At 48.7% G+C, this 12,453-nt stretch overlaps 1 protein-coding gene and 1 long non-coding RNA gene across 5 annotated transcripts in view; one reads left to right on the top strand and one right to left on the bottom strand.

Moving 5' to 3' along the window:
- Window positions 1-9,121, top strand: part of SIAH3 (siah E3 ubiquitin protein ligase family member 3) — a 64,830-nt gene extending 55,709 nt beyond the window's left edge. For 2 of the 3 annotated variants that reach the window (XM_027588041.2, XM_027588039.1), the window contains one exon: window positions 7,415-9,121. In XM_027588041.2, the coding sequence (XP_027443842.1) occupies window positions 7,415-8,083 (669 nt within the window). In that variant the 3' untranslated portion in view covers window positions 8,084-9,121. Of the gene's footprint in view, window positions 1-5,364; window positions 5,466-7,414 lie in introns of those variants that run through there. The other variant, XM_027588040.1, reaches the window with a different exon arrangement.
- Window positions 462-6,359, bottom strand: LOC113919231. 2 transcript variants are annotated; one of them, XR_003518898.1, is made up of 3 exons: window positions 6,304-6,359; window positions 6,051-6,194; window positions 462-756 (listed from the first exon to the last, which is right to left on the bottom strand). It is a non-coding gene; the product is annotated as an uncharacterized LOC113919231 (long non-coding RNA). The 2 variants fall into 2 exon arrangements; XR_003518899.1 differs by having other exon boundaries at window positions 6,283-6,352.
- Window positions 9,122-12,453: the final 3,332 nt, after the last annotated feature.

Genomic DNA, 12,453 nt, shown 5'->3' with positions numbered 1-12,453 from the left:
ATCCAGCAGGCTGTCTCTCCCAAAACTTGTAAAAAGCTATCTGCTATTGATAAAAGGGAGGCCTGAGGCTTAGAGTAGTCTCCATAAAGAGTAAAAGCAAATAATCATACCTCTCTGACATGGAAAGTATGTTCTTCAAATCTTTCATTTTACTTCCTGTGATGGCAGCTGAGCACACCTCATTGCCTTCCTCCCGGTCAGAACCCAGCACATACTCTATGTCCCATCGCTGTCGGGTTCTGGGCAAGGGGCTGCCAGGAGACCTTCCTGATAGGCCCATAGCTGGGGACTCACACGGACACACACACCCACACACATCCCGCATATTTCTATAAGAGCGGAGAATAGAGGGTAGAGGACAGAGCCTCCAACTGAAAACAAAGAGCTTTCCTACGCATATGGTCCAGAACAGGGTTCCATTTATAAATCACGCATGCATGCATTCACTTGAACAAGAAAAATTTATTGAGAGTCTACCAGATGCCACACATGGCAAAGTGCTGGATTTGCCCATCGCTGGACTGGGCACGGGGGAAACCAAAAAGAGCCCCTTGCCCACAATGACTTCCAACAGAGTTGAGGAGAGAAGGCCTTGAGCTAGTGATTTTCAGCGTGAGCTGCAATTAAGTAGGGGATTCTATGGGCAGATCTTCACTGCTGCTTGAATTCACTGGGCAGGGAGAACGCTGGCATCCATCTTACAGAGGCTGCTCGGTCTCGAACAGACAGCACCAGCTGGGACTGTGGCTGACCCACCTACAGGATGTAAAGGACAAGAACAAGCACGAGCCTCATACCTGAAGCTGTCGCTGAGACACCGATGAGCATGACAAATACGTAGCAAGCATCTGTCGCACGCCAGGCACTGGGTTAGCAGTGAGGACATGTGAACAGGAAGTCCCCAGCCCGAAGGCTCTCAAAAGGCATGGAACCTATTCAGACATAAATCACCCAACCCTGGGCAGCCAAGGGCCTGGATCTAGGAACTAAAGAAGGTCCCTGGGAGCTCAACGACTGAGTCATGTTTTTTGTGTTCAAAATGTCACCCACATAGTCCTTCCCAGCCCCTCCCAGAGTGAGACCATAATGTATTTATACAATGACCAGGTTGGTCAAGAGGCTCTGGAAGCCTTAGCACTGGTATCTGTGTAGATACCTGTATGGACCCCTCTCATTGTGCTTTGCCCTCGGACCTTGGTTTTAAACAGTTTTGTTCACCAAAATTTTCACATTCCTCTTTTCTAACTGGTGAACGGCATACATATCCCAAGACCCAAGGCTTTTGTGCGCTTGATAACCGGTATCTCCTCACTCGATTTAAACATAATGTTGGTCATCAGTCAAGAAACTGGGTACGCAGCAGTATAACAGAGGCAAGTAATCAGAATCTCTTCGAGACAGTCCTCGACTCAGCAGCCAGATACAGGAATATTTAGGGAATAAGCTTCCAGGCCCATCCCTAAAGTGAAGAATCTCTCTGAAGCATTTAAACCAATCAGCATGGCTTGAAAACCACAAATTTCATCAAGGCAAGTCCATTTCTAGCATTTATTATTCTGATTAACTCACTACTAATTTCGTCAATGAAAACCTCTGCGACATGTTAATTAGCAGCATCTGGTGTGGATCAGAAATATGGATACTAATTGAGGCAGTTGGAGTCGTTATCTCTGGAGTGTGGCCTTCCTGATAAAATGTTGGATGATCCCCTCAAAGTGTGAATTCCTCATTAGGGAGCTGACAGCCCCTAGAGTATAGGTTCAAAAGGTATACATTCATATCACATTCCCTCCTCTAAAAGTATTTTAGAGAAAATTATAGACATTATCCTGCTGTCCATAGGAAGATCCCATCCACTTGTGGACCAAGTATAACTAAGTCTGGAGCATGAGACACATTTGCTAAGGAAGATGTCCTATCCCGGGTGACACAAGCCCCACCGTTGTTTTCTATCTCAGCTGAACTTATTTTGTTAACTGTTTGGAAGGCATTCCGGAGTCCTCCCAGGTTTTGTGTGCACGTGTACAGTCATTCCAGGTTTTGAGGAAAAGAGGTGAAGAGCCAGGGCATCCCAGGAAAATGGAATAGGCGACACTCAGCCTTTGGCCTTGACCATCCTTCCCGGAAACCGTGAAAAACTTTAAGCATTACAGAGTGGGACCTAGGAGTAGTTATAATTATTCCTTCTTCTTAGCAGACCTGATTCCTGACTTGGTTTAGGCCTTGATCTGATCCCCAAACTCTGATACCTGCCCTGAAGTGTTACCCCCTCCCCCATCTGCTCTTCCTTTGCGTGAAATGCGCCTCTAGGGATAGTGTCACTGCCTTTGCCCCTTCAAGCACTGGAAACCCCGGTTAAGTCATTCTCACAAATGAGGGCACAAGCAATCTCAGAGCAAACTCAGAGCAAACACCTGTCATTTGAAACTGTGTACAAACCCTCCTCCCACTGAAATGCAATAGCAGGGCTTGCTGATCACAGAGAGAGGATGCTGGAGAAAGGGCCACGTGATTTTCCAGGGACAGGTTTCCTCTTTGGAGGCCAGGATTTGGAGGGATAGCCATTACCAACCATGGAAGTGTGGCTGATCAAATTAAGGAAGGCGGTTTTTTAAATTCAATTACACCCTCAGTGGAAATGGTCTCACTAATGCTTGGGGAAAGAATTATACCCAGTCCATAAAGCCCAACACTTCTAAACCCAATTTTGCACATTATTCTAAAGGTTAATTCAAGATCTCTCTTCCAAATGGGAAGTTAAATACAGCCAATGGGAGGAAGGCATCCGCTGCCTGACTGAGGAGTTTATCAGTCTGTAAGAGTTCATTAGTTTTAATTAGTGTAATCACTAATGTTGCATTAACAGTTTAGTGAAGGCAAGTAATTACTCACACATCCACTGTATTAGATGGGAAGATTAGAATTCATTTTCCAAAACGATTAGCATTTTGCCAATTAAAAGAATTCTTTTCTCCCTGCCAGAAGCCCTGTGACCTCACTCACCCAAAGATCGTTTCAAAGAAACATATTTTACATCAGAAAATGGAGCAGGACGAAGTGAAGAATTAAGGCGGTGTTTATTCTTAGAGCCTTCTTGGGGCACAGCAAGGGCACGGGCTCGCTGAGTTTATAATATCATGCTTTATTTGCATGGTCATTCACTTCAGTCACTTTGGATGATGCTCTTCCCCACCCCCGCCACCAGCTTTGTCTCTCCGCAGCAATTAAAAAATGAAAATAGGCTCGTGGAAGATGAGGCCAAAAGGAAGTAACAGAGAGTCCACATGGAATGGCCATTGCTAAGGTCCTCTGGTTGGACAAGCGTGGGGACTTGCCACTGGCCCCATCCTGGGCCCACAGGAGCGCTCTAAGGCATGAAGCTGTGTTTCTTGGGCCCCCTAATGCCTTCCCCTGAGCACTGGCGCCATCTTGGTGCCTCCAACAGCTCTCCAGGACTATGGCCACCTCTGCTCCATCTTTACCAGCCTCCATCTACCCAACCACACGGGACTTGTCATCTCTGCTATTTGCCCCATCAGCAAACCTTTGACCTCTTTTGTTAGAGCATCCATTCTTCACACCTTGCCCAGTGTAAATGTCGCTTCACCTTGACTAGAACAGCTACCTCCCCTACTTTGCCCTAGCGCCTCCCCCCCCACGTCCTGAAGTTTTGCATTCTATATTATACAAACTCATAGTGAGCTACTGAGGCAGGAACTTGGGTCTTACTCTGTTGGGGATTCTCAGCCCCTTGCACATATTAGGGGCTGCATACATTTTCATCAAATGGCTAAATGAATTGTAGGCATGCATCTATCTCCCCCCTCTATCAGCCTAGTCAAATTTCAGCCCAGGAGGCCCGGCCTGGCCAGATCAGCAAATATCACAGAGGAGGGAACTGAGACATCTGCGTACAGGTGGGCATTCCCTCTGTACCCGTGCATCTCACCCAGCACCATTTTCAAAGGGAGCAGGTCCTTGTTGAGTGCAACTCTGGGCTCCCTTCTGGCGGGTCTCTGATTGGGTTTGGCCAATGGCTGGCAGGAGTTTGGAGGGAGGGAAGAAAGGGAGGCGAAGGTATTTCTTCCCCACCCTGTCCTATTCTGATTTCATGTGTCTGATATTAGCTGAACAGAGCAGGATGCAGGAAATGGAAAATGGATCTGGAGAAGGGCTTGTGGAGGATAATGAGCTCAGAGACCCATTTCTGAGATGGGAATTTCCGGATGGTCTGTTGTCATGGGTCGGTGTTGTGACAGGAGACCCCAGGGCAAGCGTGATGCTGGGGTCTCTAAGCCCTGATGTCGGCCTGTGCTCAGCCCAGGGTGCTCTGCAAACACAAAGATCAGCGGACCAGGACAGATAGAGGCAGGCACGGACTGAGGCAGAAGGCCACCAGAGTGACCCCCCCAAACCACATCTAAATGGAAATGCCATCTTGATGTAATACTTGATGTTGTTATTAAAGGTGTCTTACAGGCAGTATTTCATTTGATCCCCAAACAACCCTTGAAGAGAAATATTTTGATAGGGAAACTGACCTAATCAGGCCTGCAGAACAAGTAAACAGTGAAAAAGACCGAAGTCTGCTGACTTCCAGTCTGTGATCTATGTCACCTTTGACTGATCTGGGCTCTATTCCCAACTGCTCCCCTTACGAGGCCTGTGACTTTGGGCAAGTGACTCAACCTCTCTGTGTTGCTTCATCTGTAAGACAAACGTAGTATGTTTCTCTAGTGATTTTTGTAAAGACAAAGTGAGAGAGAGGAGCTTCTCAGAGGCTGGGAGAGGGAACAGTACTTGGGCCTTTCCATGAGAGGCCGAGACCAGGCCGCCTTGAGCTTAGCTGCCAGGCCTAAGGCTGCTAGAAGGACCTTGGGGAGTGGGGGAGGGGGGGTTGGCCTCTGGCTGACAGAGTGTGTCAGCCCTGGACTTTTGTACAACCCCAAGGGGTGGAAGGAACTCCTGCTCGCCCACTGACTAAATCGTACATGCCACCAGCAGGCAGGTAGGAACTAAGCCAGATTTAATGTCATTTTTTTTAAAGGGGAATTGATCTTTTCTGTGAAAAATTAAATGAAATAATTACATAAAAAAACACCAACTTTTTTGTTGCCTAATTCTTAGTAGAGGCTATATACTAGTTAGTTCCCTTCCTATATTTAACACTAAAGGGTAAGTCAGACTCATCACTAGCAGGATTCTGGAACACAGCCTAGTTCTTCATGGGCCTGGTAGGTGTGCAGGATGGGTGACAGCAGGCTGCCCGTTCGCTTCCGTCCAGGAACAGGGCCAGAACTACTGAAAGGGCCCCTGGAGCTCCCAGTCCAGGTCTGCTGCATCCCCGGGGCAGACCAGGGAAACCGGCAGCTGGAGCTGACCACTCCGGGAGCAGAGCTAGTTTGACCCCCACCTGCCTCCAGGTCACCTTGGCCACACGGTGACCATCCCGGCACACCATGTGGGTATGTGTCTGCGGTGGATGGGGGTGCCCCGGATGCCCTAAAGAGAGGGAAGCTAGCCTGGCCCCCACCATTAGCCCTCCTCAGAGCCCAGGCAGCTAGAAACTCTGGCAGCCGCCGTGGCCAGAGAGCAAGGCAGACCTTCGCCCTCACCCTCTGCACGCTGGGGAGGGAAGGAAACGAGGGGAGGAGGCAAGGGCCCAAAGGCACCTGTCATCCTCCTGAAAGGGCTTGGAGAGCTAGGGCAGAAGGGACCCGGTGCTGGAGGCAAGGATAACCGAAGGGAGGGGAAGGGGGAGCAGAGCCTCTGTGTGCAGAGTCAGGAGGTGTGCAAACGGACCCCAGTCTTTCGCTTACAAGCCTTGTGACCTTGGGACCGTTACTACGGGAGCCTGTTTCTTCAACTGAAATATATGAATCATAGTCCTCATGTCACAGGGAGGACCCTTGCGAAAATCACAGTTAATGATATGCACGCTAATGTCTGTGCCCCCCACAGCCAGAAACGCAGTTTATTTTGCTCACAGCTGTACCCCTAGCACCCTCTGGTCTGGCCATAGAAAATATTCAATAAATGTCTACTGATACCTGATCAGAAGGGGCCATCACAGCTCCTGGTGGTTTTGAGGGTATTTGTGGACACACCGCCACGAGGAGCAGAAGGTCGGGAGAGTCTGAGGGTGGAGGGCGCCTCGTGTTGAGCCCCTGGGAAGCTGCCCTGCAGCAGTGAGCCTGGAACAGGACAGAAATGTGGCTGGTGAGGTAGAGCCCCAGGAATCAGAGTGAGGCCCCCTCCCTGGGAACGGTGGCCCAACTGCACCTAATCAGCTCTGCAGCCCACCTTAGGACCCAGGAGAAGGGCACCCAAGACAGCACAACCGCTGGCCCCACCGGAAGGACAGACGGGCACTTACTGAAACTTTGTTCTAAAAATAATAGCAATGATAAGAAAGGGAGGCAGAAATTCCACTGACCTCCAATGCCTGCACAAAAATATTAATGGTACCAAAAAAGAAAAAAAACTTTTTGTCCTTTATGACTAGTGACCATCATAATGCATGTTGAGGGGGAAATTGCCTATTTGTTTCAGTACCTTATTAAAGAATCAGCAAGACATAAATATTGTATTTTCTTGGACTGATTTTAAGAATCTCAACCACCCAAGGCATCTACTTCAATTTTGGGGCTTTTTTGCTTTGGAAATTTGAGATTTGGAAATTTGAGATTTGGAAAATCTCTTTTTTCAGGGAAGAATCTTTTGCAGGAGCTTCTATTTTTAATTGGAAAAATTCAGATTCTATACCATTCTATACCAAAATGAAATATCAGGAGACTTAACAATGTCTCAGAATCTAAATCTGGCAAAACACTCAAAACAATTAATTGTGCTTCATAAAAGTATTTGTCAAATCAGATAATCACAAGTGTTGGCAAGGATGTAGAGAAATTGGAATCCTTTTACATGGCTGATGAGAATTATAAAATGGTGCCGCCACTTTGGAAAGCAGTCTGGCAGTCCTCTCATTTTTTAAGAAATAAAGCTTTCTCTGGGTGCCTGGGTGGCTTAGTCGGTTAAGTGTCAGACTCTTGATCTCAACTCAGGTCATGATCTCGGGGTTGTGAGATTGAGCCCCAGGTTGGGCTCCACATTCAGCACGGAGTCTGCTTGAGATTCTCTCTCTCCCTCTCCCTCTCCCTCTGACCCTCCCCCTCCCCTCAAGAAAGAAAGAAAGAGAGGAAGGAAGGAAGGAAGGAAGGAAGGAAGGAAGGAAGGAAGGAAGGAAGGGAGGAAGGAAGGAAGGGAGGGAGGGAGGGAGGGAAAGAGGAAAGAGGAAAGAAAGAAAGAAAGAAAGAGAAAGCAAGCAAGCAAGCTTTCTCTACCTGCCCTGGGGAGTCTCAGCCAGGCTGAGAGACTGGCCTCAGCCATTAACCCTCTGCTCTTTCTCCCACAGTATGTGTCCAGCTGCCGCGCGGTCACTCAGAGCGCACCAGAGCAAGGCAACTTCCCCCCTCACCACCTCACCCACCACCACCGCCATCACCGCCCCCACCCGCACCTCCGCCACCACGCTCGCCCGCACCACCTCCACCACCAGGAGGCGGGGCTGCACACCGCCCAGGTGACACCCTGCATGTGCCCCCTGTTCTCCTGCCAGTGGGAAGGCCACCTGGAGGTGGTAGTACCCCACCTGCGGCAGATGCACAGGGTCGACATCCTTCAGGGAGCAGAGATCGTCTTCCTGGCCACGGACATGCACCTCCCCGCACCAGCCGACTGGATCATCATGCACTCCTGCCTGGGCCACCACTTTCTGCTGGTGCTTAGGAAACAGGAGAGGCATGAAGGGCACCCCCAGTTCTTTGCCACCATGATGCTGATCGGGACCCCCACCCAGGCCGACTGCTTCACCTACCGCCTGGAGCTCAACAGAAACCATCGGCGTCTCAAATGGGAGGCCACGCCCCGGTCTGTTCTCGAGTGCGTGGACTCCGTGATCACCGACGGGGACTGCCTCGTCCTCAACACCTCGCTGGCCCAGCTCTTCTCCGACAACGGCAGCCTGGCCATCGGCATCGCCATCACTGCTACGGAGGTCTGCTCCTCAGAAGCTGAGATGTGAAGCCAGAGGCCACCGGACGTTGGGGCGCAGCCACCCCGCACCCAGACGCTCTGCCTGTGTCCCTGGGAATCTCCGAATGCCAGGACCCCAGGCTTCTTTTTATTCTTCTCCCTCCTTCCCTCGTTCCCTTCTTCCCGCCTTCCTTCCTTTCTTTTTTTGTCTCAGGTACTTTGTGGTATTTAGCATTTGTCCGCCATGGGCATTATAGTAGGTAAACAGCCTGTGATTCAAGATCTTGGTGTGATGCTTGTCCTGATTTTGTCGGTATAGCTTTATAGAGCATTTGTAATCTGATTCGGTCCGAATGGTGATTTCCTGCACCCCCAGTGCCCTTTTCCACTGCTTCCCACATGGGCAAAAGGCACCGAGACCATGAAGCGGACTGTTGGGGTTGAAAGGAGATTTAGTGTCCAAATCATTTCTTCCTTCTCTCTTCAGTCTATTTCAGACCGAGCGAACTCTGAAATGTGTGAGGACAGCAGGTTGGGGAAGGGGACCTGGCCAGCTCAGAGTCATGTTTCAGACCAACCAGACACAACTCTGACACCTTCCCAGGAACTTTAGGGTCAGAGCTAAGCTGCCTGGACATGAGGAGATGGCCAGGGCGTGAGGCTGGAGGTGGCATCACATCATGAGGCTGCCAGGGTGACCTCTGTTGGCAGGCTGCTGTGGGCTTGCCATCAGCCTGGGCAGTCCCTTCCTGTTCTGGAGTCAAAGTCCTCATGTTTATGGTGCTCTCTTGAAAACCTCTTTGCCCTCTGTCAAGTAAGCAGGAGAAAAGAACAAGCAGGATGCAGGGAAGAGAAGCCACTGAGAAAAAGATAAAATTAATCTCCCACCTCTGGGAGGGCGTTCTCTCCTCAGTTTTATTATCAAATTGTAAAATCCATCAATCCTTTCACTGGGGCGGAACTCTTTTGTGTCATGCGAAGAACCCACTTTACTCTTGATAGTCTGTAAACCAGAACCACAACTCAGCATCAAACGCAAGGAATTGGGAGGGTGTGCCCAGGACCTCTGACCTCTGGAGGTCAGAGGTGGCTCATACACCTGGGGTGGGGGCGGGGGGGGGGGCGTCCTCTTTCTTTTTTACTTTCTAAGAGCTCCAAGGGCCCCATTCAGCACACAAACATTGTCACTGGTCGACTATTATCAGCTCCCTGTTGCAGTGTGAATGAAAAGATGACAAAAATCCATCTTGCCTCTACGTAGACTGCTTTCTCGTATTTGCTTGTCAGAACAATTCAACACCTTCTTGTAGAAGTCTCTCTTGTGTATTTGAAGAAAGTAAGCATGTTTAATCGACTTTGTCCCTTCTGTTCAAAGGTGAACACCTTTCAGCCTTCCCAGTAGACCCTCTTCTCCCTCCTGTTTGATATTTCTGTTCTTTCCTTGCCTACTCTCTGGCCGCTGAAAAGCATGGCACCCAAACCCCACCCAACGCTTGTTAGAATTGAGCAAGCCTTCCGCCACCCAAACGTCGCTCTCTGCCCCGTCCCCTCACCTCGGCCGTCTCAGCTGCCACTGGGCAGGCCTCCAAGTGAGTACTTAGTTTTAGGCAACTTGCCCTGGCTGGCCATCAGCAGTCTTTTCCCCACCAAAAATAAGTGATCCCGAAACACAATACCCTTCCCCCCCAAATTACATAATCCTCCAGCCACCTGTGCTGCCAACGCACACCCCAAACACCAGAAGGGTGGGGCCGGTCAGTAGAAGATTTCATAAGGCAGCCCCCTCTAGTCACACAGCCATCTCTGAGACCGTGGGGACAACCTTTTGTTAGGTTGGAGCCCTGAGGGGGCCAATAAACATCACATCACCGACTGAGGCAAACATCAGGTCACAGTCCCAAGGAAAGGGTTGTAACCTGCTCGCTCTGTCAGAACATCCTCCCAGGGCACCAACTCTGCCCGCGAACCACACAGCCGGGAACAAGCTGAGGCTGGTTGGCCAGCACTGGGAGAGACTGGCTCACTTGGTTCCTTCCTTTATCCCCAGGCCCTTCCCCAAAACCTCAGATCTCCTTGCCTGTAAGTTTGACACTTCGAGAAGTCGCAGTCCCTCCCCTGGTTTCTGATACTCAGCTACTCTGAAACATTTCTGTAGCATCACAGGTGCCCCAGAGAAACCAACAGACAAAACCTCAACAAGAATATAATTACAGTCCACAGGGGCCTTAGGATTCCTGCAAACATGACCTCTGCTTCTTGTTGTGCTGTTACCTGAGCCAAAAGGGGAATAACTGCAGGTTATTACTGCACACAAGACTGTATTATGAATGGGTAGCCCCAGATAGGAACTTGTATTTTCAGTACTTAGGAATGTTTAGAATAAAGGGTAGAGATGTTTTATTTTCATCCATCAACGGTGCTCCCAAGGCCTTTCTCCCCATAGCCACATGTGAGGAATTGAAGAAAAAAGAGCAAACCAAAAACAATGAGTGGAAAAGAGAAAACAGCACCAACAGAGCCTGTTGTGGTGGGCTTTAGCGTCACAAAACGCTCCCGCATTCCCGTCTCAGGTTAATCCTTAACAGCATCTTCAATATACTAGAAATAATAGAGATTCTGAGACATGAAATGACCTTCCAAGGTCACACATCAGGTGGTTAGGGTCGTGATTAGAACCCGGCCAACTGACTACAAATTTGGTGTTCTTGAAAAAGGAAGACTGACCCCAAATATTCAGCAGTGTTCCCACCTCATCAGTGGACTATGGTCCCAGCGGTCAACCAGGTCTTTGTTCTGGGATACCTGAGGGTTCAGGGAGAGAGAGAGAGAGACAGGAGGGGATTTGCTTTTAAAGGCAGCTCAGCTTAAAGAACTGGTCAACCTGGAAGCAGGGGGTGGAGTAGGGGGCGTGGGAACTGGCTGTGGAGTCTTCCGTGTCCTTGAACTCATCACCCACCCACTCCAGGATCCTCATTCTTAGATTTCCTGGAGTCTGGAGTCTGTCCCGTGAAGAGCCCTGGGATCCCAGGACCTCATTCACACCCAGGTGCTGACTTAATGACTCAGTTTCTAAGGGGTATCTGCATTTTAGAAGTAGGCCTAGGGAGAGAGCCCCACTTACAGCAAGAAATGAGTTACTGGTACTTAAACTCCAGGCATCTGTGAGAATGATTTTTTTCAGGAGGTGTGGACCTTCCTCCCCAGGAGGCTATGCCTACATAAATAGTCGATGCTAAAATGGAGGTCAGCCCATACAAAGATTATCTTTAACAGTCTTTGCATGAACCTGCATCTGAAATAGATCCCATCACTACCCATGGCTACTTCTGACACTTTAGAAATGGGCCAGGTTAATAATAGTAACAGGACTCATGGCTACCATTTATTGAAGGTTTACTGTGTGACACACAGTAAGTTGAATACTTTGAATATATTATTCTCATTTCATCCCCATAACAACCTTATGAAACAGGTACTATTATTGTACCAGTGAGAAATTTAAGCTGAGAGAGTTTGGACCTTGTTTAAGGTCACACAGCCAGCAAATAGTAGAGCTGGGTCTGGAACCCACATGTCTAACTCTAAGGTCCAGGCTTCTGACCAATATCAACTCGTGCTATTTCTATGAATTCATGGACCCAAGGCTCAGAAAGTCTGAATGGCATAGAGGCCTTTTAGGACTAACCGTGCCCTTTCGTTTCTCCTTTTTCCCACTCTTCTCCCAGTCCAAGACAGGCTGGTGGGCCAGAGTTGGTTTGTATACCAGTTGTTAAATGTTTTAGGAATTCTGCAAGCTAAGCACAGCCATGACTAAAAATTAAATTATATAAATGTACAATTAGTTATAATAAGAACAAAGGTAACAACTATTCAAAACTCCCCACTTCCTAATTGTTTCACTACTCTTTTATTTTCTGTGCTCTTGAGATTATTTACAACTACCATAATTGTATGGCGAACATATCACACAATGATGTGCTCCCAACTCCATATTGAGTGACGTTACATAGTTTAAAATTGGCTGTGGTGGTAGTGTTTACGTGACTGGAAATTGGCAAATGCGATAAGCCAGGGCTTTTCCCCCTTGGAGAACTAGCTGTTAAACATTTACCGAAACATCTCTTTTGCACACAGAGTCTGGAGGAGAGAGGACTTTGGAAGGAGAAGTAAAATTCTGTTGGCCACACTGACAGGGACACAGATTACGGCCAAGCTAGAACAGCAAATTATGGGGAAAACACAATCTGTTCTGTAGAAAGGAGGCTGGGGCTTCTAAGTAGCTTCAGGGGCATTCCCTGCCCTACTCCAGACCCTGCTCGATTGCTGTCAGTGCAGGAAGTTCTATCTGATGACTTTCATGGAAAAGTCATAGCTCCACGAAACCAGCTTATTGGCCATCCCAACCCAAAAAGTAAAATC

This window comes from Zalophus californianus, chromosome 3, assembly GCF_009762305.2.
Source record: "Zalophus californianus isolate mZalCal1 chromosome 3, mZalCal1.pri.v2, whole genome shotgun sequence".
Lineage (NCBI taxonomy): Eukaryota > Metazoa > Chordata > Mammalia > Carnivora > Otariidae > Zalophus > Zalophus californianus.
The sequence above is the reverse complement of the archived record's forward strand: the minus strand, read 5'-3'. Positions and strand labels throughout refer to the sequence as shown.